The 27,252-nt window shown below is 47.7% G+C and overlaps 3 protein-coding genes across 3 annotated transcripts in view; 2 read left to right on the plus strand and 1 right to left on the minus strand.

Moving 5' to 3' along the window:
* LOC119399111 (uncharacterized) overlaps positions 1-11,643 on the plus strand; it is a 65,006-nt gene extending 53,363 nt beyond the window's left edge. Inside the window, exons 9-12 of the mRNA XM_049417537.1 lie at positions 9,224-9,365; positions 10,009-10,179; positions 11,108-11,269; positions 11,452-11,643. Of these exons, the coding sequence (XP_049273494.1) occupies positions 9,224-9,365; positions 10,009-10,179; positions 11,108-11,269; positions 11,452-11,643 (667 nt within the window). The remainder of the gene's footprint in view (positions 1-9,223; positions 9,366-10,008; positions 10,180-11,107; positions 11,270-11,451) is intronic.
* A 3,525-nt stretch (positions 11,644-15,168) lies between these two features.
* On the minus strand, positions 15,169-20,365 carry LOC119400163 (NADH dehydrogenase [ubiquinone] 1 alpha subcomplex subunit 6). Its single transcript, XM_037667150.1, has 3 exons — positions 20,199-20,365; positions 18,826-18,941; positions 15,169-15,438 (listed from the first exon to the last, which is right to left on the minus strand). The coding sequence occupies exons 1-3, from the start codon at positions 20,323-20,325 to the stop codon at positions 15,313-15,315; spliced, it is 369 nt and encodes a 122-aa protein (XP_037523078.1). The 5' UTR covers positions 20,326-20,365; the 3' UTR covers positions 15,169-15,312.
* A 25-nt stretch (positions 20,366-20,390) lies between these two features.
* Positions 20,391-25,555, plus strand: LOC119400162 (zinc finger protein 814). Its single transcript, XM_037667149.2, has one exon. It carries the CDS (start codon positions 20,862-20,864, stop codon positions 24,729-24,731), a length of 3,870 nt encoding a protein of 1,289 aa, XP_037523077.1. The 5' UTR covers positions 20,391-20,861; the 3' UTR covers positions 24,732-25,555.
* Positions 25,556-27,252: the final 1,697 nt, after the last annotated feature.

Here is a 27,252-nt window from a genome sequence, read left to right on the forward strand (position 1 = left end):
CCAGGCGTCAACGTGGGTGCATCCAGATCAGGCGGTGCTATATCTGCCAAACAACAATAGACATTGTAAAGCTCTCATATACGAATGCACTATAAACAATCAACTACAGTGACGACACGTTTCACTTTCGTGTTACACCGATTCCTATGACGAAGGGATCAACTATTTTTTAGGGGCGAAGATCCTTAAAGCGGCACCCGTTCGTCCCTCGTAGTGCGTAACCAGTCGTAACGCTAGTACCAGATCTTGACCTCCAAGGTGGTGCCGGTAGGAGATTTCTCCTGTGCGTTGTTGAACAATAAAACATTCGCAGCGTGCGCGTTAACTAAAAGCCGAATTCTTCTGTCTCTCATTCCCCATTAGCAGCCATTGGCATGTTCCAGTAGGAAACGTTAGTAGAAGTAGAAGTGTAAGTGTTAGCTAAAAGCCGATTTCTTCTGTCTCTCATTCCCATTAGCACCCATTGTTTACCTCCAAGGTAGTGCCTGGTGAGATTTCTCCTGTGCGTGATTAAACAATAAAAATTTTGTTCAAAACGCCGTTGATTGATGAAATAAACCAACTAAAGACGCCAGATGTTTTCTAAAAGCAGAACGAAAGAACGCCAGATGTTTCTAAAGCAAAACGAAAAGACGCCAGCTGCTTAACGAAAGACACCAGATGTTTTCGAAAGCAATGGTTTTCTAAACAATCAAAATTCACAGCGTACATTTAAAATTAAAGTGAGCTGCAAGTCGTCATAACTCTCATCGAACCTTTAGTATAAACGCGCCCGATCACACGTCGGTGATGATGTACTGGGCAGAATTCACGGAAGATTCACTGTTTACCGATGAACCTCCGCAGCTTCGCCCACTCATCATCATTCACTCCGTGGATATGCTGTGAATTTTTTCTAAATTTCGCGCCGATATATCCACTCGTGACGTCACGAATTTCAAAGTGTATTTGTAATTTGGTGACATTGGCTCAACTAAATTTCCTAAAACTCTCTGGCCCCCTCAGAGGACAATCTACTTCATTTTTACTGGTTGGAAACTACGTGGGCCCTAGTGGACGTGGTCGAAGTCTCTGACGTCACGGTGACATAGGTCGGCAAACTCACTCATGAGTTGGCTCACTCAGACTCGCTCAGATCGAGCCATGAGTCCGAGACTGAGTGAGTCCGGGTAAGCAATATTTTGGTGAGCTTGAGTCCGAGTGAGTCCGGATCAGATAAATTTTAGTGAGTCTGAGTCCGATTGAGTCCGGTAGAGGGAAGTTTTAGTGAGTCTGAGTCCGAGTGAGCCTAAAGCGCAAAAAAATCACAGCATATCCACGGAGTGAATGATGATGAGTGGGCGAAGCTGCGGAGGTTCATCGGTAAACCGTGAATCTTCCGTGAATTCTGCCCAGTACATCATCACCGACGTGAGATCGGGCGCGTTTATACTAAAGGTTCGATGAGTTATGACGACTTGCAGCTCACTTTAATTTTACATGTACGCTGTGAATTTTCATTGTTTAGAAAACCATTGCTTTAGAAAAATCTGGCGTCTTTCGTTAAGCAGCTGGCGTCTTTTCGTTTTGCTTTAGAAACATCTGGCGTTCTTTCGTTTTGCTTTTACAAAACATCTGGCGTCTTTCGTTGGTTTATTTCATCAATCAACGGCGTTTTGAAAAAAATTTTATTGTTTAATCACGCACAGGAGAAATCTCACCAGGCACTACCTTGGAGGTAAACAATGGCTGCTAATGGAAATGAGAGACAGAAGAAATCGGCTTTTAGCTAACACTTACACTTCTACTTCTACTAACGTTTCCTACTGGAACATGCCGATGGCTGCTAATGGGGAATGAGAGACAGAAGAATTCGGCTTTTAGTTAACGCGCACGCTGCGAATTTTTTATTGTTCAACAACGCACAGGAAAAATCTCCCACCGGCACCACCTTGGAGGTCAAAGCGTAAGACTTGTTACGGACTACTACTACTACTACTACTACTGCTACTACGACGACGACGACTACGAGGGACGAACGGGTGCCGCCTTAAGGAGCTTCGCCCCTAATATATTTCATGAGGGAGTCTGAGTGAGCTCCACACTTCTTTGCCGATATATGGTTCTATCTACGCAACTTCAGCATTACTATTAGCCTTATGTCGGCTCACGTTTATACTCTCGCTGACTCACACATACTTCAAAGCATTAGCGTTCATACGCCAGCTCAATATTTATTAATCTGAGGCGTGAGTTACGTAGAATGGGGGAGGGGGGGTTCACCTCCCCCCGCAAACTCATTCCCGGGAAGTTCTTGATAAAAATATCTCGTGTGAGTCACCACTTTCAATATAAATGCCCTTACTGAATTGCAACCACTGAGACTCATATTTGAAGGTTCGAGATCAAAAGGCACCAAGTAGAGTACCAAATATGCCAGATATTAATGTTAAAGAGAATTGACACCATGGTCAAAAAAGCCAATTATACGCTAACAGACTCATGAGTCGACTCACTCAGACTCACTCAGACTCAGATATGCTCGTGAGTCTGAGTGAGTGATATATTGGTGCGATTGAGTCCAAGTGAGTCCGGCTGAGAAAAATTTCAGTGGGTCTGAGTCTGAGTGAGCTCTAAGGGCAAAATATATTTCATGAGTGAGTCTGCGTGAGCTCCACATCTTTGTGCCGACCTATGCACGGTGATCGGTGCTGGAATTTCAAGTTGGCGTCGCCACCCGCGTTTTGCTCTTGCGCGTTTTCCCGTTTACCAAACGAATTCTTGCGGCAATCGTGGCTATTAGGGCATTGGGAAATAGTAATTTACTTACAAGACAAATTGTTTTCCTCTTTAGTGTCCCTTTAAGTTTTATCCGACTACAGGGTACAGTAAAACCGATATTTGTCTCGTTCTAGTAATCCAGAAGCTGTAATTGCAACTCGTTATCGGTGCATCTGCGGCGACACTTATGGTCGTTATTTCGTAGACTGTAAGAGCATCGTCCTGGGTCTTTCAGGGAGGACTCACATATTGTACTACGATGACCCGACGTACTGGTACAATCTAAGCATGGCAGACTTTGCGGTGAACTACGTGCAACGCTTACGCTATGCGCACGCCGACTGGTACCTCGGAATGTGGGGTGCCACCTTCATACGACTCATGTGAGTATTCACAAAGGCTTTCTACGGCAGAGTTGTAAACAGCACACCTCAGTGGCGTACCAACCTGTTGCGTTATTAAACACTGCTAACCAAATTCTATCTCTGTATTTTTCAAATACAGAGATAGAATTTGGTTAGCAGTGTTTAATAACGCTATACAAAATGTACGGTCAGTTATACGTAGCATACACTGGAACAATCATACATATACGTGTTATATGCATGTAACAGTATTGCAAGCAACACGTTTTATACATTGCCCACACAACTTTATGCATGAATGCAATTATGTCGATGGCGGCCTCCACATTGGTATAGATTTGTATCATTCAATGAAATTTTGTTAACGTCTTGAACCTGCTCTATAATAATTGCGTTTTTTAATGTAGATATCAGTAACTGCACTTTTGCGTTTCCGTAATTAGTACTAAACTTTCTTGCACATATTCAGGTTTACGTATCGTATATTTTGTATTGTTGCTCTTAGTCGAAATAGTGTTTCTAGCAAATTATTATTATTACTACTGTTATATTACTATTATTTCTAACTTGCCAACCACAAATTTTTTAAAGTAAGAATTTGTGGCATTATGGGCGTAGTACATTCTTTATACTCATCGTATTTGAAAGTGTAACAATGCTTGGAGGACCCTGCGGCTGCTCCAAGTAAATACGCCTATGCAAACGGTGTTAACACAAGTTTTCTATGAAAAAATGTGCCTGATTATAACTTTGAACTACCTCACATTGTTTCCTTCCGCATTGGTCGCTAGCTGTTTATGACTGGTCGAAATTTTCAGTCATTTAGACAACACTTGCTCGTAACGCGATGCAACAAATGACCCCAAGATGATCCATCGCGCAATGACCACCCATGCAGGACGACCATAAAAAATAAGAGAATACATTATCTTCAATACGTCATATTTTTGGCCATTGGTTCTTAGCCATTCGTCAAAATTTTTTGGTGTTCTATAAAATCGCGTGCTTGTTACGCGATGTCACAAATCTGCGAAATGACATGCGCACCCTAAAAGCGCATTACTATGCTGAACAATACCTAAACTTTTTTTCCTTCCGAGTTGTATTTTGCCCCGTACAAGTCAATTCGAGATGACTCAAGACCAACTAGCCCGGCTGTCAATTCAGTCTCCTTTGTCCAGAAAACAACGGACCAAGACCATTTCCCTGGTCCGGTATATACAAAATTACGGACAAGCTTGAGAGCTGGGCTTCCCAATGTACTCGAGTCCACTGCCTTATTCCTCGCCTTGTTCAAGGGCGTCCGCAGAACTTTTTCCAGGGGGGTGCATCAGCAGAGGGTGGGGGAGTGGGGCATACAGCATAGGCAGCTTTTGTTTCATTTCCGTGACATGACCGGCAAGATTAGTCCATAGCACGTGCAAAGTTGGCTGGTAATCCTGAATGATGTTTCACGCGGATATGCGGACTGGAGTGTGCTAATCAAGCTGTGTATACTATAGCTTACTGCTACAACATAGAAAATTATTATCCAAAATTCCAAGGGGGGGCAGCTGCCCCCCCCCCCCTTGCACTCCCCTCCGGACGCCCATGGCCTTGTTCCAAGCTGCCGCGATCGCTGCGAGCTACCATATTATAAGCAAGACGAAGCCGGCTAATCGGAAACAAAACCGGAAACCTTAGTTAGCTTCCCCAATGTGACCCTACTAAAACACTAAAAAATTATCACTCATCGACTCATATCAAATTGGATATAGACGTCAGACTCTGCCCAGGCGGCGCTGCGAAAAACACCGCCACCAGCGCCCTCATCGTAGCCCTGGCACTAACTGGGTAGTGCAAAGAGAGCCGTCCGCAAGCGAATGTGCATAGGCCGCAATATAACCCATCCTCTTTCGTTGGTGTCGAGGCGCGGTTTCCTGAAAATCGAGGACCTGGAAAGCTTCTTCCGCCAATCCACGCTTCAGAAACAGAGGAAACTGATCAAAGCGAACTGCGAGTACAATGCAAAATAAGTTTTAGTTATTACCGCGCGCTGCAACTCGCAAGTACAAGCGAGCATCACACGACACCGAGTTCGAGGAAGGCCCTCCGACGTCCGTTCTCTAGAGCCTAAATGCGTTAAAATCGGGTATATACGTATGACACAGCGATAAAGTACCTACATACACGATCAATTTACTTAGCTATGCATCTTACTATCAGTGGTACAAAACTCGGTTCATCAGGGACGAATGGCTTCGGCGATTTTCGCCTTTTCAGTTACATTCTCCCTTAATTCATCTCTCGCTTTGTGTGCAATTGGAGTGTTTTATTACGCATCCTCAAATGGTCTCTTGATGGTCGTCTTCCGTTTGTATGTACTGCAAATGGGGATACGTGCGTGTCCACTTTCACGGGGTACAACCAAAGGCAAAACCGTGGCCTCCGAGATAGCTACGGCAACCGCGGAGGACACGGGCGAAACAAACCTGAAGGGGTCGCGACCAACATTCTGCGATTTACTTGTATGACGCACGTGGTGCTGTTAGCTAGTTAGAAGCAGAACTCTGAGCCTTCAAAACGTACGTACGTCCGCGACGCTGCGTTGTGACGACCAACTCGTCGCGGTGTGCGTATCACGCGTCTCCATTCTGCCTCTTGCTGCTCACTTCGTGTTACACAACAAGCACCGCGGTCAGAGCCTCTGCTGAGCTTCATAGTCAAGGTTACCACGGTTTTCAATCAGGGCTACGCAAAACAACAGCAGAGCCACACATTCATGCCACCGGCTGTGGAGAACGCGGGTACTTCGCTTACCCAACACGCTCGCAACGTCCCGTATCCAGCGCTCTCGCCTTTCTTCTTCGTACGAGAACTATGGAAATCGGTAAAACTGAACGTTGTTATTCAGTCTTTTACGTCCGTGGCAATTCACAACGCAACAGTGCGTCTTTTGCGGAGTTTCTTCGTAGCGTGCGGAGGGGTCTCGTCTGCTGCTGTTTTCGCTGTCGTTCAGGCGAGTGATCCAGCAAGCACTTCACGACGGTTCGGTGGTTCGGTGGCGCGTACGACTAGCGGAGAGCAATTGACAGCTCTCGTTCTGAGTGCTAAATGCGCAAACACACGCAATATTAAGCTCAATCGTTGTTTCGCACTCGCTAGTTGCATCTGGTCCCATAGCAAACTGTGCGAGAGAGTCGGTCTATGCACTACTCAATACTTCTCCGACAGGTGGCGCCGCACGTCTTGGGAAACTCCAGAGTCTGACGTCTATAGAGCAGCGGTGATGCTATATTCATTTCCGATGAAATAATACGAATTTTCTGAAACAGGAACAGCGTTTGATCGGCCCATAAAATTTTACTGGTTCCTGCCCGTATATGCGTCGTCGAATATGTAAATTTTTGGCCAGGAAAAGCAGAATAAAATCATGACAGAGTGCTCTAACGTTACAGAACCCGTTATAGAACTCAGAGGTAGCCTTCTCTGCAATGCTGTAGCGCAAAGGGCGAAAGCGTCACATAGGCGGCCTGCACCGCAGAGAACCTATGCGGTGCGTGGTCGTGAGACACTGAAGACAACCTCTACAGCGCAGGTGAAATTTCGTTATATAATTAAGTGATTGCTGTTTAGAAGTAAAACTCCGCCTCAGTTGATGTTTTCCCAGTGTGCAGCGCACAGTGACCACTGTCGAAAGTCGGGGGGGGGGGAGGGGGAAGGGGCTCCGATTCCGTAACTTTTCTCAGTGGGGAGCGGGGAGGGCTAGCGCCCCCCTTGCCCCCCGGCAGATACGCCTATGGAACACCTGCTTGTTTTTGCGGCGTCCGTCCACGAACAGAAAAAAACGCCTTGACCTCCTCCTAGCGAGCGATGACCTCGCATATTGACGTCATCATGTGACGTCACCGACCACCAACGTTTGTGACGTCATCACGACGTCACGTGATCACGTTACATCATGGCGTCGCATGATGACGTCATCAATAGTCGTCGTTAATCGGTGTGAATTGACAGCGTCAATTGTACCATCGTCAATCGGTGTCATTGATGATGTACCATTACGATGGCAATGGCGATGAATTTACGCTGCATTCGCGCGAGCATAAACGATGGCAGTTGACGATATCAATGATGTCATCGTCAATCGGTGTCGATCGCCACCTTCATACGGCTGTTGCGAGTTTTTACGAAGCGAGCGAGTCTTCTTGAAACGTTACATCAATTCAGACAGATCAATTATTCTTTCAGAACTCTACAGTCATTAATTTCGCCATCACACGTTAATTATTAGAAAAGGAAACGAAGGCCAAAGTACCGTTATCGAATTTCGCGCCGAAACTTGAGCACGTGGACGTCAGTGTGACGTCATGAATTGAAACGTCTTCTTGAATATTTTGGCCACGTTGGTTGCGTGAAATTTTCTGAAACTGGCTATGTTAAGACTTTAGGTCCCTCAGAACGCAATGTAAACAATTTCTTTTCCCTGAATAACTATTGCGTAGACCTCAGCAGACGCCGTCACGCTCTGTGACGCCACGGTGAGGTAGTGCGAGAACTTTAATGCGGCGTCGCCACCAGCATTTTTTTTTTTTTGCGCGTTTTCTCGCTTGCCAAGCGTCTTCTCGCGGTTACACTGGTGCTTGTAGTATTGTGAAATTGCTATTTACTAATACGAGGAAAATCGTTTTTCTCTTTAATGTCCATTTAATATCACCCGAATGCCACTTAATCGTTTTAGTCATACGAACGTTACTTTGTTCTCGACGTTACTTCGCAGAACAAGTCTGTGGGACACCAACATCGTACGCGATTCGCTCTACGAATTGACTCACCGGACGATGTTTGGCCCGATCAACTCGTCGCGTTTCAACGGATTCGCGATCATCAACTCGATCATCAAGGACATGAGGGGAGCGTTTAAGGTCGAAGAACAATACAACGTAAGTGTATATTAACGCGATAGCGTTAAAGAGCTCGTTTCGTAGAAATTCCGGCGTCGGATAATTTCGAACAAAACAAATAGGTCAGTTCTAAAATAATCACACTATATTAGTCGCATGCTACCAGCGCAGTCAAATATTGGCTAACTATTGGCTAACGTTGGCTAATGTGCAGGCCATCAAGGTAATCCAGTGTCTTTAGAGAAAATTGAAGTTAATGCTGAAGTCTTCGCGTCTAAATCGCCCTTGATGTATTTGTTTTCTTTAATCTATCCAGGAGAGCATCTTCAAAGGCACAAGCAATCCAATCATACGATCGGGTTGGACTTACTTGCACACTGCCGCCGTGTGGCCGGGAGGACAGGACGTGGTCACCGACAGACACGTCAGGAACTTCCTCGGGTAATCTGTCTATGCTTTATTGTGTATGTTATTCACAGTTTGTCTCTTTCACCAGTTACCATTTAACAGCAGGCTTAGTTTTTAGATATATTAAATAAATATAGCAGGCTTAGTTTTTATATGAGGCGTTGGGGCAGCCAAGGCGATCTTGTTCAGTATGTTGCTGCAGTTCCTGGAACAGGACCTGGAACAGGGAATAGGTCAAAACTCGCCTCCAAAAATTTTTTTCCCAGGCGATGGCGTCGCGGAACCCCTAAGACGGCTCCGCGGAATCCCAGTTAAGAACCACTGCCCTAGGGCTACGTACGTAAAGCTCCTTGAACTCGTGCGACGACGCAAAACTGCGGCTCGTAGCTGAGGAACATGGTCTCTCACTGCTTGGTATACCCATTGGATTCGGGCGTGATTTAGGGTGACTGGAGTACGCATACAGAATGTGAAAGAGATCACCAAAGGCGGGAAGCCACACAGGATCGGTGCACCCTAGTCGCGATGCGCCTGTCCTTCAGCCAGTGTCATAGCGTTGCCTCCGCGATTAGCTCCGGCATCGCATCGGCGCGCTGCCGGAGAAAATCGCGGAGGCCACGCTCATAGCGAAGTAAGCCGAGGCCGAATATGGGATGGTCGGTTGAACAAGGTGTATAGCTTTATTATATCTTGCGACCGTCCCCAGAGCGCTGTTTTCGGGCGGCGTCGGCATGCGAGGCGTCTTTCATGTTCTTTCCAGCGTGCGTCACATGTTAATTAACCCATCACGCGTTAACTAATCTGCAGCGTCGCCGACATCGTGGGCCTCAGTACGAGCAACACGACCGACGAACCCAACACGGTGCAGTTTGTGGGAGCCAGCCCCCGGTTCCTGTGGGCATCGCCACCCAACCCGATACGCGGAATATACCCGGGCATTCGAGGAATGGTCAGTGTTTACGCCTATTGGTTGTGCCCTTTTTTTGTGTGCACCGCCCAGTCGATGTCGATAACTGGTGACAGACACACTGGGAGTGTATGAAGGCCAGTGTCATCTGTCTGAGAAACTTTTTTTTGAAAGGGGTAGCAACATTGGCTTCTCTATAACGTGCCTGCTCAAACACCAGAGCAAAGGGAGGCCAGATCATTATCCCTTTGCTCTGGTGTTTCAGCAGGGAACTTTGCTTTTGCTTGAGATTTCGCAGCCTGCCGTTAGCTATATCCACTGGATGATTAGATTCTGTCGCTTGCGCTGAAGCGCAGGCATAGACAGCACAGCCGGCGCGATGTCGAGACTAAGCAACCAAACGCCGCCGAAGCAGCCGTTAAACCTTCGCCCGATCACGTGGTACCGCAGCGGTGAGGCTCCAAGCGAGCGCCGCTATGACGCCTCTCCACAGCGGATCAGGTGGCGCGGCGTCACATGCGCTCCGGCGGCTCAAGGTCATTGCGACACAATGAATGACCTTGCGAGACATGGCGTAGTCGAGCTTTCACTGTAATAAGAAGGTGTCTTCGCCGCATACTGTACCCGCATTTGGATGAGGGTTTCAAGCCACTTTGTTCGCATGCGCGCGAACCTGTTATCGCAGTTGGATATGTTGCGAGAGTTCCCCAACTACAAGCGGCTCCTGAACCAAGACAGGATCTGCTTCTCGATCTCATCGTCGATAAACTACGCCCGGAACTTGTACCGCAATATCGACTTCAGGATGGAGATGGAGGACATGGACGGCAGCGTCTTACGGTACACTCGCTACAGGGTGAGTTCGCCGTTGACATCGACGACGGGACTGTAATCTATGTATGCGGACTAATGTTGAAAGGTACTTGCGCTTCTAGAATATGCAGGGGCGGCGCCAGGATTTCTTAAGGCGAGAGCCTTAGATGCCTCATCAAACTCGAAAAGTTACTGTCGGCGTGGGCGTCAACACGAAGTAATGCAAAAACTCACCACGTGATTACGTCATCATATGACGTCACCATGACATCGAAAATTACCGTAAATTCCGAAGTCGTTGTGGCTTAAATATGACGTCATCACCTGACATCATCGCTTGGTCAAAGCTGGGCCTATCCCGGAGGCGCTGGAAAGCCACGTGAGGTGCAGAAAACTTCCATTGGCTCCAATGCCGGAGGCAGTGAAAAACCACGTTAGGTGCCGAAAAGTTCGGGAGGGGAGGGGGTCAGTACACTTGAGTGAGAAGAAAAGGAACATGGGTTTCGCTTTCGCGTTGTCTTAGGTGAATGCATAATGGACAGTGACTTTTCAATGAGGGGGTGCTGGGGGGGTGGCAACCACGACAAGCGAGTTCCTTTGGGGGTGCAGGATGGAGCGCACCGCCTACATTTGGGTCAACTTTTCGGAGCTGTTGTGGAGGCAGACAGAAATGTGGGGAAGCGGCCGCCCCACTCCCCCCTTGGCGCCGTTCCTGGGCATATAACGAGGCGTTAAAAAGATGTAACATGTAGCTGGACATCGAAGATGCACACAAAATCTATCTACGCGATACGACACTTTATAAAAAAGTGTCGTATCGCGTAGATAGATTTGTGGACTACATGTCAAGAGTACTCTTTCTTTTACGCTTGTGTTCTTGTTTGTTCCGGAGTCTGACGTTCCGTGCATTTCTCGATATCTTCTTTTTCTCTGTACGTCACGTGACGCCCGCTATACACGGCATCTTACAGTTCACTTCCATCGACAACCACACCAATCAATACCCGTTGGATTCGGATAACTTCAAGTACGAGTTCAACGACACCACCTACACCCACTTTTGGAGCCTGCGCGTCGGGGGCAACCTCAAAGGGTTTTTCGCCTATGACGACGCCAGTACGATCGCTCACAAAGTGAGTACGTTTGGCAGAAACGGTGCTTTTCCATACGCGCGACTCAGCTGCTTAGACAAGTACTCGTATTCGGTGCAAATAAAGTCGCTGTAGTTTGTAACCACGTTTGAGTTGGTCTGCAGTCCGGCTTCTTAAAGGGGTCCTCAATTTTGTTTTTCATTTCGTGTATGGCATTTTCGCAGATGAGCGAGCTATTGAAAGCCTACCCGGTCGACCGATGTGTCGTGTTTGACGACCTCGGCGACGACATGTGGGAGGCGAACTTCAAGCACGACGGCCGCACGATCTCCTTCAAGAAGTACGAGATGCTGCACGCCGTCTCCAGCGCCATGGTGAAAAGATACGGGCGGGCCTTCCCGTCCAAGTATTATTAGGTTGCTTGGCACAGGGAATTGCATGATTGATTTTGCGTCCTGGTGCACGTTTGGGCGCCGTACGCCGTCACGTCGCTGTGTGATGTGGACAGAGGAGACAGAACTCTTTGGACTGTGCGTGCTATGAGCGAACACTCTCCTTTGCGTGCTGATGCGAACGACGCTGACTCGCAACTCTATCAGTGTCATAAAACAATTATTCGACTCTTCTTCTTAAAAAAGCGTGACGTCACCGAATGGTCTGTGGTGGCAGAGGATCTATAGATGAGTTCCGACAGACCCCCGTGGGAAGTACTTCCGGAGCCAGGTAGGGAGCAGGTAGGCAGAATTTTAGAGCGACAGAAAGTTGAGAAGTTGGTACGGATTCATCATAAAATCAGGTAGGCGTGCAGGTTCGGGCACAAAAAGAGACGTTTGTATTATCTTGACCTCTTCTCTTGTGTCCGTGTCTACACTCGTATCTTCTTTCGTTATGTAGGAAGGCGTATATATTTGGCCGCCTACCTCTAGCTGGTATGGGAGAACGCCCTTGATCTTGATCTGTGTTGAATATCGTATTAGCAAATTCGCTATATTGCATATGTCGTGGAAGTATTGTAGTTCCACTCCTACTAGGGTCATATTGGCCTGCAGTACTGTTAGATTCCCAGCCATAAGCCAATAAATAAAATACCAGCTAGGTGAGGTGAGCCGTATTAAAATTGGCGTGGCCGTAGGAGGTTTATACTAAAGGCAAATATTAAGTCGACGTTGATTGTTGAAATAGCGGTCCAGAAACCTCGTAGTGCTGCTTTTGTGCCAAGGAAGTGCTTATTTTGAAATAAAATCATGTTTTTAGTGGTCCGCATCGCGTTAGCGCGCTTCAAATCCCCCGCCTGAAAATACGACTTTCATACGTCACTGCTGCCGTGCCCAACGTTGCCCGCTTTTACTGCGCGGCCGCCGACACTAGTAGCAGCCGAGCGGAAGTAGCGGGACCCACAGTAGCAACAACGGCGCTGCGGCAAAGACTTGCTCGGATGAGCACATTCAAAGCCTTCAAGTTGCGGTTGGTCTCGTAATCCTCAGTACGAAAGTACAGCGAGCACACACGCAGAGGTTTTGACTGTTTAGCACACTGGCGCAATGGCATGACACTAATTAAGCCACTTCGAGCGTAAGTGTTCATTCCGCGGCACCCAGTGAAAAGACACACCGGTTTCCTTGCTGCAGCACTGGCGTTGTGCACCATTCGGGCATCCGGCAATATCACACGCATGCGGCATTTCGTCGAACTTTCTGTCAGAGCGACTTTCACGAGCGCGCAAAACACGCACGGCAGTACGCGATCCCGAAACTACCACTGAGACGGGCGAGGTTTCGTTCGGCGAAAACGAAACCTTTGAACCACGCGCGCCGTTCCCCATGGCAACGCCACGGAGGTTTTGTTTTCCATGAATCAAGCGGAAACAAACAAACAGCATTTTATTACGTCTTTTGATGCTCGGAATGTTCTTTTTTTACTGCTGCTAGTTTGATTACTAGTGATTTATTGTAGGCCGACTTCCACACGTCATCGGGATCACTTCGAAAATGTCCCACTCGTGGCGCTCATCATGTGGTACATTTAGCTTAATTCCTCGGTAAGTAGGGCACTGCTGTTGATAATATTGCCGTTTTAGAAGTTGTCATACATTGGGTTTTCACTCTGACATAAATTGTTATTGGCCTTTAGTGTCCCTTTAAGGACATCAACCCCCCCACCCCGCCCCCGTCCGAAATACACAGAGACCCGTACATAAACTTGCAGGGGTGTTTAAATAACAGGCTATATGCTCCTGTTATTTGCGTCACTTAAATATATGCCGGCGTCCGCATTTGCAGACATGACAGTTTAGCTTACGCTAAGTACCTTGATATATTCAGCACTTTTTTTTTACAGCGAAAGCTGTTACGAGATCACAACAGCTGTTTTTGGTGCCGTAGTTGCCCACCGCCGCCGGTGTCCGTAACCACTATCACGCGAAATAAGAAAAATATTCAGTATGAAACGAGGTTCAAGCATGGGCCCTCTGCATGGCCGCCCAGTATTCTACCACAGAGCCATGCCGGTGCTTGAAACACCTTTGCAAGAAGACCTTATACAGGCTTCATGTCGGGAAAGAACCACATCAACATATGCAATATACAGCGTGGTAGAACAGTAAAATAGCAACCAGGCGTCACACAACGCGAATTCTGTAACAAGGTGTCGCACAATGCAGATTGCGCGAGTGGGTCGTTGAATGCTTCTAATCCATTACAAAGGGCTCAGCCATAATTCAGCGTCATCAGCAGCCACATCAACAAAGAGCACATAATGACTTACAGATGTGTATAGCAGGTACCTCGCTCCTCCGCAGAATGATGAATAATGGCGTAGTGGGTGCTTCCCAACTTCACAAAAATTATGATCTTTGTCGTAGTGGGTACCTTGCTAGTGTACTTGTATTAGTAGCCCCGAGATAGTTTACAACAGGCTCTAGAAATGCCGCTCTTCCAGCTTTTGCCGTGACATGTGCAGCGCTTTCCGCGTAGCCCTGGCGTTTTTTGCCTTGGCTGGGTATGTATATATATATAGTAGACCGGGAAGAGTATTTTTGACTGTAATCAAAGTTTGGAATCACTCGCATCGAAATGGAAGAGCTCACGTAATCTCCTTGAGACCTCCATCTTTGCCGCTCCCGGAAAATCGGCTATCTGCGACGTCGCACGAGGAGTTACAAAAGTCCGCAACAGGTGGCGCCACTCTGAATTTCCATTTTCGTCTGTTTCTCACCCACGAAATCTCCATTTACTACTCTGAAGTCAAATCTGTTGCTGCCGAACTTCAGAGTAGTTATATATTATACAGGAAGACAATCGCTGAGGAAGACAATGAGCTTTGCCGAAGTCGGGGCCCTTACAAAAGCAAATAGCTAATCAGGCGCTATCTATAGACATTTAGATGAACATTTATCAACCTTTAGATAAACACTAAATTGGAACCCTGTAGGGTAAAATTACCAACTACAGCACGGCAATCTTGTTGGTGCCAGCTTAAAAATCAGTTGACTTAGAACTTGTATGACATCTCTACTGTCAATAATTTCGCGAACTTCGATCCATTGTTAGAAGATAAAGGTCAGTTACATTTTTAAATTTCGCGCCATAATCATCGGCACCTGAATGTTGGCGACGTCACAGGTCTGTCATTTTTTTTCCTATTTTTGCCATTTGGCTCAACAAGTTCCCCCAAATTTGCCAAGTTAACTTTCCGGCTCCCCTAAAACGCAATGGATTTTGTTTTTACCGTTAAGGAACTGTGCAAGCCGTAGCAGACGTCATCAAAAATTGATGATGTCTGCTACGGCCTGCATCTGGTGATCAAAAGAGTACAGCCCCATCCATCCATCCAGCATCAATTGACTAATACAAGTGAAACATCTTTTCTTTTCGGTGTCCCTTGATAAGAAACAGCAACTTTTCAAAGAACCATACAGCATATTTGCTTAGCATGAACGGGGCTTTGTTTTTAAACATTGTTTATTGATTGCTAAGGTGCTTTATGTACAGTTCAACAACTAGTTCTTGCTTGCAACGCGTGGCAGTTTGAAGCTTGAGAGGCCTGCCAAGGTGGTCCAATAGCTGCCTCCAGGGAACTGTAGGCTTCTAGTGACCCGCAAGAAAGTTTGACATGAAGTCTGTAGGTTTCGGGTTGACGGTTTCCTTGAAGTAATTCATAACGTGGGACTTCTGCTTGAAGATGCTGAGCGTTTCCACAAGCTCCATTTGGCCCTGCAGTTGAATCAAAGCGCTGTGATAGCATCTGATAAAGTATGATAAAGAAATAATGACATGTATCGAACTTACTAGAACCATGGTTTGTGTCATAAAGCATTGTTATGCAAGAAGTTGTGCCCTCCGCATAATGCACAACTAAAACCAGTTCGGACAACCCAGAAAATGGAGACGCATTGAAAGCGGCCCAATTTAAATTCGGCCATTAACAAGCAAACATTGAGTGCTTTGGAAATACTACGCATTGAGCTAGCACACTGACGTCATCCATACCAGAATGCTCTCGCGTCGTGCAAAGGTGACTGAGGTGTGTTTTTGTGAAGTACGACAAAAGCCATAGTACTGCTTTTAAAACACACTTTCAGCTACTAATCTACTGCACTAAAGACATAGATTATGCATGTTTCAAACTGCACGCATAGTTTTTGTGCAGTGATATGAAAAAACAAACAAAAAATCTGGTATATGCCGTTGCAAAAGCAATGCTGCAGAGACAAAGAAGAAGCCTGTTAGCAATGATAATCCCGCTGCGCCTCACTGGGAATTTTTCCAACATGCAGTTTTTTTTTGTAACAGTGACGTAACTTACCGCTATAAGCAGTAAGCAATCAAATTTCTGCATAACCAGTGGTGGATTACGAAGTACTACAATCACAAACTACAATTTGGGCGCCACACAGTCTGCTCTTGATTCCGATCAAATTTCACTGTCACGATTGACTCGTTTGCACAGACTGTGATCAAGAAACGACTCCTAGTCAGGTAAAATACACTAGCAGTACCACAACTAATGCTAAAAACATTCTTGTGTTCAAGTAAACAGCAAGAATCAACATAGCTCCAAGACAAGAGGCCACTGCCACTACATGTGTGATGGTTAATACCAGAGGTTTCCACTACTACGGCAAAAGACGTGTGCTACGAAGTAGCCGGCATACTGGTTTTTATACTTTCAGCTCAGGTGCCAGGACGTTTGCCAGAGGCGTGCATCTGATGCTCGTCAAAGTAAACATGCAAGTAGGGGCGACAGCTCTTGTTTCTACCATGTGTCTGTATCCTTAGACGTTCTATACCGAGTTACAATTTAAGAAAAAATGGCAGCTCCATCCACAGAACCGCGGCGCACCTACTCTTCACCTGTGAAACACAGTCGTGCCAGCTGGTTTCCACTCAAACTAAGTACTTCTTTGCTAATGTAAATACTACGCATATAAAGGGCTAAACGTTTGCTGTTAGTACTACCTAAAACATTAAGCTTGGCTGAGCAGCGATGCCAGAGTCCTAGACAAAGTTCGCCAGGATGTACAAGCTCCTGACTTAGAACCAGCAGTACATACGTGGGTCTGTATGGGAAAGCTATCTGAAACACTAGAGAAATGCTAGAAACACTAGAGTCGGCTATCTGAAACACTAGAGAAATGCTTGACGTCACAAAAATGAGTAAGCACTACGTATTAGATGGAGCATTTATGCAAATTCTCTCTGGGAGGAACAGTGATAGCTGTGGGTAGAGAATCGGCTATCTGAAACACTAGAGAAATGCTTGACGTCACAAAAATTAGTAAGCACTACGTATTAGATGGAGCATTTATGCAAATTCTCTCTGGGAGGAATAGTGATGGCTGTGAGTAGACCTGACATTTTTTCTTAGGTCCTAACCAAGTACAGTGCTGTATTGCCAAACATTTGACCATGGGCCAATATGCTCAAATCCTAGTTCTGCTTAAGCAAGTTTCTTATTAACCCTTCAAAAAGTCTCCTACATTACATTAGTATTTGCCTGCCTGAATGAATGTTCATGTGACAGAGTCATGGCGATCCAATCTGAAACCAACACCCAAAGCTATATATGAAGCATTCTTGGACGTGGCTTGAGTACGCAAGCTATTTGCTGCACCACTCTGATTTGCATTAAATAGGGGCTCGGGAAACTAAATGAAAGAGTGGTTTGCGTTTTGCACATGCGTGGTGGTGACTGCCTCAGGCGATTATGTATACATGTCTCCATACCCAATTCGAAAGCTTTCCATTGTTAAAAAGACAAGGCGTGCAACCATGGACACCAGAGAGAAGTCAAGATGCCACAAACGTTAGCGTTTGCGGTGTCTTGACTTCTCTCTGGTGTCCATGGTTGCACGCCTTGTCTTTTTAACGTAAATACCTACCAATTAGCTCAGCTCTCTGTTATTCTAAACTCCAGTCATAACTAACTAACTAGCAAAAAAAAAAAACACGGAAGCTAAGACAACAGACAGGATGCGACGCTAAACCTCAACTGCCTGTTGTCTTTACCTTGTCCATATTTTTCCCCTCAAATCATGCCTGAAGTCAATTTGCACCAACTAGTCCAACTCGCTTCTCTAATATTCTAAACTCTCCATTGTCTCAACAAGCCACAAAGTGGCAAAACTGTGTGAACGACTTTGATTATGTGAAAGTATTTACCAAAGACAAACAGCATCGCCTGTTGGCATAGGTCGGCAAACTCACTCATGAGTCGACTCACTCAGACTCAGATCGGACCGTGATCTGAGTGAGTTCGGGTGAGTAATATTTGGGTGAGTTTGAGTCCGAGTGAGTCCGGCTGAGGAAAATATTAGTGAGTCTAAGTCCGAGTGAGTCCGGTTGAGGAAAATATTCATGAGTCTGAGTTCGAGTGAGCCCTAAGCACAAAATATTTTTCTTGAGTGAGTCTGAGTGAGCTCCACCTTCTATTGCCGACCTATTTTCCTATCTACTTATCTTCAGCATTACTACTGGTCTTATATTGGCTTACGTTTATGCTTGTCTATTCACACGTCAACACACGCACGTTCATGCGTCACCTCAATATTTATTGATCAAAGGCGTGAATTGGGGGGCGGGGGGTGCCATGACATTTTCCTCCAAACTCTTTCACGGGAAGTTCTCGATAAAATATCTTATGTGAGTCATGTATTTCATAAGAAATGTCCTTACTGGATTGAAACTACTGATAACTCATATTTGAAGGTAAAAGATCAAAAGGCGTATCGTAGAGCAGTGATTATGTGAGATATTGGCGTTAAACAGCATTGGCACCATGTTCGAAAAAGCTAATTTTACACTAACGAACTCATGAGTCGATTCACTCACACTCATTCAGACTCGGGTCAAGCTGTGAATCTGAGTCCGGCTGAGTAATATGTTGGTGAGTCTGAGTCCGAGTGAGTCCAGTTGAGGAAAATTTTGGTGAGTCTGAGTCCGAGTGAGCCCTCAGAGCAAAATATATTCCATGAGTGAGTCTGAGTGAGCTCCAATATTTTTGCCGACCTATGCCTGTTGTGCAGACAACACTGATGGAAGTAGTCGCGATGGCAGTGTTGTTTTCAGAGTGGCAGTAGGAGCGTACAGAGTTGGTGGTACCTTGATAACTAGTAGGTCAATGGCTCGAATGTCTCGAACATGCCTGTTCTTGAGGTACTCTTCCCGCAGCTTGGCCCTTGCCTGCTCCGCTGACACCGGTATGTCGTAGATTTTCACTGCAAAGGTGACACAACAGAGGAATTGAACAAAACAGTTGCATGCGTCAGCAGCTCCACACTCACAACCAAGACCAGGCACACTATACTCAGTTACAACCGAAGAAAAAATGGAGGCTCCACCCACAGAACAATGGCACGCCTGCCAGTCAATGAAAGGTAGTCGTGCTACATGGTTTGCGCTTGAACCGCAAGTATGTTTTCTCGGCTAATGTAAATACTACGCATATTATTAGTTAAAGGTTCGTCGTTACTACCTAAAACACATTTGGCTGAGCAGCGATGCCAGAATCCCAGACGAAATTTACGAGGACATTCAAGTTTCCGACCTAAAACCCGCGGCACAAATGTGTGTCGATATGGGGAAGTAAAATATCTGAAACACTCGAGAGAAATGCTTGACGTTATGAAAATGAGCAAGCGCTATTGGATGGAGCATTTATGCAAGTTCAATGTGGGAGGGACAGCGATGGCTACGGGCCGATCTGACGTGTTTCCGAAAGAAGTGCGAACGTAGGATCCCAAAAGCGATAATCTAGCAAGGGATTCGGTGTCAGTGCCTCGCTAGTGTGGTAAATACCATTGTAACACGGGCACTTTCCGATCGGGATCGAGTTTCTCGATCGCGATTGGGTCCCTTCCACATCTTTCGCAAGTACGGAATAGCCAATGGCGAGCAAGAAACCACATCGAACAGCCAATGGTGAGCTTGAAACTCCATCTCGATAGGGCTCGATCGCGATCGAAAGTGCACCGTATGACTCCTTCAGCTTCAGTTTATTTTCAACATCAAGTTACAATGTAGTACAGTGATGTTGTGGGCAGTGGACAAAAAGCCTCTAAAATGGGCTTGAAAGCGTCCACTCGTTCAAACCCGTTCAAGCTCGTTCAAACCCGTTCTAGCCTCGCTTCTAGGGTTGTTTGCGTGCAGTTTTCTGTCAAGCAATCAGCACCGCACAACCATCTCGTCTCACTTCGGTTGCGCCGAACGAAAGGTGCGAAACGTACAAAGTTTCTTGCTGGAGCAGACATTACACCGATTGTGAAATCAAAAGCGCGGTTTGGTCATCTGCGCACGCGCGAAATAAGTCGGTCCGGTTTTGCATTACGGCAACAAGCGGTACTTCTAAGCAGCCGGTGACATCCAAGTCGAACACAGCTAGAGGTCATGCAACACAGATGAGATGACCAGTCGTCGGCGAGATTCGGTTTCGTTCTTCAAAACACGCCAAGGAGAATTGTCGTCGCTGTGCTTACCTATGTGTGGCATCTGACGATACCACGCCTTGTACAGGTTCAAGGCCCTTCGCCTCGCTTCGCTCTGGTCCAGCGAAAGCAAGGGTTTCACCGTTCGAGCAGTCGATTTCACCAAGTTGGACGCCATTTTGCGAGAACCGTGGCGTCCTCTGGCGTCGTTTAAGGGGCGTCGGCAGCGATAATTGTTTTACGCGCCAAATCAAGACCAAGCGGTACTATTATGCGCAAAAATTTTGACCAGAGTACGCTACACTACCAGCATTCAGGTAGCAATTCTTTAACTACTGAAACCCCGAGCAGAAGTGTTTCCGCTTCGGTTACCACTTCCGTTCACGTTTCTGTCTGTCGCACAAATGCAATACATGTGCGCCAACTTCAATGTGTTTCGCCTTGGACAGTTTAACGTGCCTCTGTGACTCTTCTACATGTCGGCGATCGCAAGTCGCAAACGAAGACTTCCCGTGACAGCTTCGCTGGCTCCGCAACGTAGTCTCTTGCGTCCTTGCGTACCTATCTAGTGAGCGAGCCACGCAGAAAAAATAAGGAAGGACGATGCACGCTGCGGGTGTTAGCGGCCGGCGCCGAAGTGGCGCTTAGTTTGCAACGTTTTGACAGTTTTCATAGTGTGTTCTACGAACTGCGTGCGTGTGTTTGTGTGGCACGATGTCTCAGCTCTCGAGACAATCGCCGAACCAGCAGTACATGTGGGGATTCAATGCGCCGCACCGGTGTGCGCACTGCAAACTGCGCTTCGTCGATGAGTGCGAACTGAACCTGCACCACCGGCGCCAGCACGGTCTCAAGCTTCTCGCGGTCGAGAACTGGAACTCCGGCGAACGATGCTACGGGCCGGTGTCGGCTTGGCCCTCAAAGGCGGCGCGGGTGATCGACTTCACCTGCCTCCTGTGCGACCAGCAGTCCACGTCCTGGACCGAGGTCTCTTCGCACATAGCCGACGCTCACTCGCGGCGCGTGTGCACTTGCTGCGGTCGCCTGTTTGCCAACGAGGCCGCTCTCAAGTCGCACCGTCGCAACATGCACGAAGCCGCGAGGGCGAAGATGGGCGGCGCAGAGGTCTTGGCGACTTCGTCGTCGTCGCAAGCTTCTTCTCTCGAGGCCTCCGCGACGAACGAGCCAATGGCGGTGGACAACAGCGCCGGCAACGCGACGGACGAGATGCCGACCGCGTCGCTGGCCCAGGTTGACTGCAGCATCTGCCAGATGGCCCAAGTGCACCCTCAGGACTCTGACGGCGCCTTCATTTGCGCCCACTGCGCGTGGACGTCGCTTAGCGTGTCGCGCCTCAAGAGGCATCACCTCGAGATTCACGACAAGGGAGAGTATGCGCAATTTTTACTCCAGGGAACGTCGGCTGCCGAAGTCGGATTGAAGGACTCCAATCCCACCCAAGACGACCTGGCGGACCAGGACACCGTCAGTGGACCGTCGTCCAGGGCCGAGAGCCCCATTCCCACAGCGGGATCGAATGCCGGCAAGATTAGCAAGGCCACTGTTCGCTCGGTAGAAAGCGGTGCCGTCATGGACAACAAGAAACGAAAGGAGACGACGAGACCAGCGAAGAGGAACCTAGAGATTGCTTGTCCGAGCTGCAATTTCACCGGCTCCACGTATTTGGCGATTCGCTTGCACAACATATCCGAGCATGGTGAGAAGCCCTTCCACAAACCTGACGACCAAGGCACGAGTCGGAAACCATCTGCCACCACTAAGTCAAGGCATGCGCCAGGCATGAAGACAGCAGCTAGACCCGCCGTCGAGGGAAGACAAGCATCAGATGACAGCCGCAGCAAGAAGAGCTTCACGGCACACGGCTACCAGCAGGACGGCTTCGTCTGCAGTGACAGGAGTAGCCTGGAAAGCGACGACGAAGACAGCTCAACGAACACAGCTGCTCTGAGCCCACACTCGGACGCCGACGCCAGCTGGCATCCGAGCGAACGGTCGGGTGAGGACACAGTTCAAGAAGAGGAGGAGGATTCCTACAGTGGCGTCGACAACGAAGAGAGTCACCTCTCCTGCGAGAGGTGCCAGGAGAGCTTCGTCTCCAAGTTGGGTCTCGCCGTTCACATGAGCCGGTCACACAGGGTGTCATTCTTCTGTACTTACTGCTTTCGTGGCGCGAAGCGTGTCGACCTCCTGCGCCTCCACCATGAACGGGAGCACCGACAGCTCCCATTCACGTACCGCACCCTTGACAAGCTCAAGTTAGTGACGGTTGGCGAAGACTCGGACGAGAGCGACGAAAACACCGTCGCCAGCGAGAGACCCGTTGGCAGGTCTGTCCGGCATCCCACGAGGCACCGTCACCGTGGCGTTCAGAAGAGTGTCCCGAGGAGCTCCTCGCGACAGTCATCCGTCAACGTATCACCGAGCGAGCAACATGATTCAACGCCGTGGCGGCGGAAAAGGCCCCGACTCCTCTCCTCGTCCAGCGATGAGGCGACAGATTGCTACGAATTAGAAACTGCCGTACCTACCATTTCACGATGTGTCTACTACGGTTACCGGTGCCCCAAGTCAGTCCGTGCTTTCCACCAGTTGGTAGCCAATATAAGTGATGAGTTCAAATGTAGTGCTTTCAGCTGTGGCTTCAGCACGAGCAGCTCTTCAGACTTTGAAAACCACCTGAAGAGTCATGACCTCGCCGACGTCTTCTGCATCTACTGTGGCGATAGCGTTGCCAGTCCCGGGGCCTTGATAACTCATCTCGAAGAAGACCACGGCGATCTGCGATTTCAGTGCTTCAAGTGCCTGTACCGAACTGCCCGCAATATGCATTTCAATATCCATTTCCCTCAGGCGCACCCTCAAGATACAATTGCATCCGTACCTCTTTCAAGTCGCGGTGACCCCCCAGCATCTATCTCTACTGTAAAGATCAAAGAATTCAGTCCATATGCGTGCGGGCTTCCGGGGTGTCTGTTTAAAAACAGAAAACGATATGAGTTTGAAAAGCACTTTGAAGAGGTTCATGGCGATGCAGACTCGTATGCATGCGGAATCTGCCGTAAGAGTTGCCAGTCTGTGGGAGCGCTCCTGGAGCACTTTCGGGACCATGGTTTCGCGGACATCGAATGCGGCTACTGCACCTTCGGGACTGAAAACACTGGCACCATGATGCTGCATGCCTGCTACTGCCACTCAAGCCACTTGACCATGTTTCGGGTGAGAAGCGACAACCTCAGCAAGCAGCTCATCACTTCTTCCGACCAAGGCATCAAGTATGAAACCTCCTACGACCTGAGCCACTTGACGTTTCAGCAGCGGTGCTGCTACTGCCCAGCGTTGGTGACGGGATTCGAGGACTTTCAGAAGCACGTGTCGGGCAAGCACGGTCTTGCACTCTCCGTGCATGAGCTCGCGGACAAACTCTTCATGCTGTACGACTACACAGAGGCGGTGCAACACGGCCAGTGCCCATTCTGCTCGTTCGCCGTTGACGACGTCAGGCGCCTACAGCAGCATGTGTTGAAGCAGGAGCTCCGCATCACGACCTATGTCTGTTCGGCCTGCCGTCATGGCTTTGATGACCAGCTATCCTGGAAGAAGCACGTCGACAACCGTTGCTCTTCATCCGCGACGCTGCTGGTATGCGAGAACGGGCCGCTGCTCTCGTGGGTGCAGCATAATCTGGCGTTCAAGTTCCAGCGTTTCGGCTGCTGCCACTGTGCACAGGTCTTCAACGTGGCGTCCACCTTCCGGAGCCACCTCCAGCGCCACTACACATACTACCCAGCACTGTGCAAGATCTGCGACCAGTCGTTCCGTGGGATCCACGCGAAGGAGGCTCACATGAGAACCGTTCATGGCGGGTCGGGCTCGACTGAAGGCAAGGAGGTCGACGTCGACGCGGAAGTGGCCCGCCAAAGCGTCTCGCGCATGCTCCACACTTGCCACAGGTGCGGCTTTCAGACTTTCAGCCAGACGTACGTTGAGATGCACCGAGAAAAGTGCTCCACGTCGGAGAGTTCGCAACTCGCACTTCCAGTGAGCCTAGAGAGGTCCGAAAGGGGCAGTGCCACTACAGAGGAAGAGGAGGATGTCCCCGCTTATTACTGCATGCAGTGCAGCGTGGGCTTTATGTACCTGGAGCGACTGCTAAGCCACGGCTTCACTCAACACGGGTGCGACTACTTCTGCACCCTCTGCTACCGGGGCTTTCAGACCAAGGAACTATTTGCGCGACACTGCAGGAGTCGTGCCTGCCGACGACCTCCTTCCGCCTTGCACGTTGAAGTCGTGAAGCGGTCCTCGCAGCGGAAGTTCTTCTACAGAGAGCTTTTCATCGACTACGACGTCGGTAACGGGACATACAGTTCGTCGGGGGAGGACGACGAGCTGGAAGAGTGTTACTATTCCTTCTACAGGCAGGAGTACGAACCGGTCCAGGGGATCAGCTGCACATACATCACGGACGGGACGGGCACTAAGCTCTCAGTGTCGGACGTCGCGCGGGTGCTGAACATCGAACCATATGTTTGCGTTCGCGATTGGAAGAAGACCCTGTTTTGAGGTCGCTACTTTGGGAAATAGTGACTCCCCGTTTTGGCGCCTTTTCTTTTTTCAATCATTTTGATCTCCTACACGGCCTCTTGGCTATGCGTAATTTCACTACTTTCTTCCAGTACATATGTTGACAGTGCTTTCCGTACTGCATGCTGGGTCTACAACTGCTTGGCCGGGGGCACTGATGTCGTGCTTTTCGTTGAACTGTTATTTATGAGAGCCACTCTTGGCACTGTTACTTGAATTTCTGCTTTGCAGCTATACGGCAGGGCGTTTTCCAGGGACCGACGGGAAATTTTTGTAAATAACAGTGTTCTCTAGAGGTCTCATGGGTTGTTGTTTTGCATAACCTAGGTAGTGTTTTTCTATTCTTTGTGCCATTAAGTGAACTTGCATGCCACCTTACAGCTACTGTGGCTAGCATGTGTTGTTGACACGAGGCAAGGTGTTACAAAAACACAAGTCCTACTTGATCTAAGCTTCACCGTCACTACTTGTACTGAACTGTGGATAAGCTCTTCTCTCCTTCTATAAATATTGCACTTAAAGGTCTTGCATGAAACTTTAATGAAAACACACTTAAAAGTTTCATGTAATAATAATCGTAGGCTATGTATAGTCTCTTTCTATCACTTGTTGTACATTAGATGTATTGATGTCCTTAGTAGTGTTCGTAAGGATTAGGTTGTTTCCTCCCTCAATAAAAAAAAAGGAATTATGCCAGTTCTCTGTAGCATGTGTAACATGTCTGTTTCATGCTGTATGCTTCTGAGGTGTCTGTACAGTAAATAAACACGTTTCTGTAAACGCATGTATCACCTTTTTTGTTTTTTTTATTCAGCCTATCCTCACAACCTAGTTTCCAACATTGCCACATCAAGCATCTCAATCTTTTCTTTTGTTTTCATGATATCTTCCAAATACTAATTTCTGATGGAACTCAATGAAATGCTAACGAATCGAGTAGCCCTTCTGTATACTGTTGAATCAAGTGGCTTTTAGGAAACACTGCGACACGCATCACTCCTTGGACAAAATCTTTGCTTGGCATGTTTATCGCAAACATTGAGCACAGAAAGCACGGTATTGAAAGCCTTTTGCTCCGGTATCAGCAACCACTTTCCTATTTACATGCTCACAAGAACATCGGCAAAAGATAAGCTCCAGGATGCAGGAGCAAGAATAACTAGGAAAATCAGCGTTCAAATATTGCATGCTTTCGTTTCAAAGATTCAAGATGAAGACTGGGAAGAAGTGAGATGTAGTGAAACTGCAGATGCAGCTTACGAGGCATTTTTTTTCCATTTTTAAACGCACCCTTTGTACCGTGCATTTTATCCTGTTAACCCACTCGCTGCCGCGTGCTCATGCGGACCCTCCGTACCGCGTGTTTTTCAGCGAAAGCGCGTGCGCGAGCAACATGCTCCCTTTTCTCTGTCCTAAGCACCTAGCCAACGTATTTGCTAGAAAAGACATCAAAATACATTTATTTACATGTAAAAATATTCACGTTTTGATCACTGAAATTGTTTTAGTTCATAAGCGTTTCAATGTGTGAAAAAGTTTAAAGCAGTGTGGCTTGTCAAAGGTGGCACCACACTTTTAGCATTCCCAGCGGCTTTAACTTTTTGCAGTGAAAGCTGTTATGAGATCACAACAAGGCCCGTTTTTGAGGCCGTAGTTGCCCATTGCCGCCGCCACCCGTAACCACTATCGCGCCAAATAAGAAAAAAAAAACTAAACAAAAGAAATATCCGGAATGGAACAAGATTCGAATCTGGGCCCTCTGCGTGGGAGCCCAGCATTCTAACTCAGAGCCATGCCGGTGCTTGAAACTGCTTTGCAAAACGACCCTATACAGGCTTCATGTCAGGAAGGAACCACGTTAACATATGCAATGCAGTTTAATAGAAGAGTAAAATAACAACCAGGCGTTACACAATGCGAATTCTGTAACCAGGCGTCGCACAATGCGAGTTGCACAACGAGTGGGTTGTTGAATGTTTCCAACCCATTACGGAGGGCTTTGCCATAATTCTTCATCGTCATCGGCCACAGCATCAACAGAGTGCACATAATGCCTTACAGGTGTTTAGCGGGTACCACGGTTCTCCGCAGAATGACGAAAAATTGCATGGTAGCTGCTTCCCTACTTCTCAAATATTATGATGATTTATAGCGTAGTGGGTTCCTCGAAAGTGCACTTCTATTGGTTGCCAAGGAAGCCTGTAAGGCTCCCATGATCCATTTATTTAGGGTCTCAATAAAGTTAATTTCCTCCCCCCCCTCTCTCTCTCTCACGTCAACATATGTTATAAATCGTGGTAGGAGTGTTAAATAACGACCGGGCATCACACTGCGAATTATGCAACTAGTGGGCTGTTTAATGCTTCCAACCCATTACAAAGGGCTCAGCCATAATTCTTCGTCGCCATCAACCGTCGCATCAACAAAGTGCGCATAATGCCTTACAGATGGTACCTCGCTTCTCCGCAGAACGACGAATAATGTCATGGTGGATGCTTTC

This window comes from Rhipicephalus sanguineus, chromosome 7 (assembly GCF_013339695.2).
Source record: "Rhipicephalus sanguineus isolate Rsan-2018 chromosome 7, BIME_Rsan_1.4, whole genome shotgun sequence".
NCBI classification, from domain to species: domain Eukaryota; kingdom Metazoa; phylum Arthropoda; class Arachnida; order Ixodida; family Ixodidae; genus Rhipicephalus; species Rhipicephalus sanguineus.

What these genes read in the sequence shown, in the direction of transcription:
- LOC119400163 (XM_037667150.1), bottom strand. Translation starts at nt 20,325, where the DNA reads ATGGCGTCCAACTTGGTGAAATCGACTGCTCGAACGGTGAAACCCTTG. An exon ending in TCGTCAGATGCCACACATAG is followed by an intron (nt 18,942 to 20,198) that starts GTAAGCACAGCG and finishes TCACCTTTGCAG; the next exon opens with TGAAAATCTACGACATACCG. An exon ending in TTGACCTACTAGTTATCAAG is followed by an intron (nt 15,439 to 18,825) that starts GTACCACCAACT and finishes ATTCAACTGCAG; the next exon opens with GGCCAAATGGAGCTTGTGGA.
- LOC119400162 (XM_037667149.2), top strand. Translation starts at nt 20,862, where the DNA reads ATGTCTCAGCTCTCGAGACAATCGCCGAACCAGCAGTACATGTGGGGA.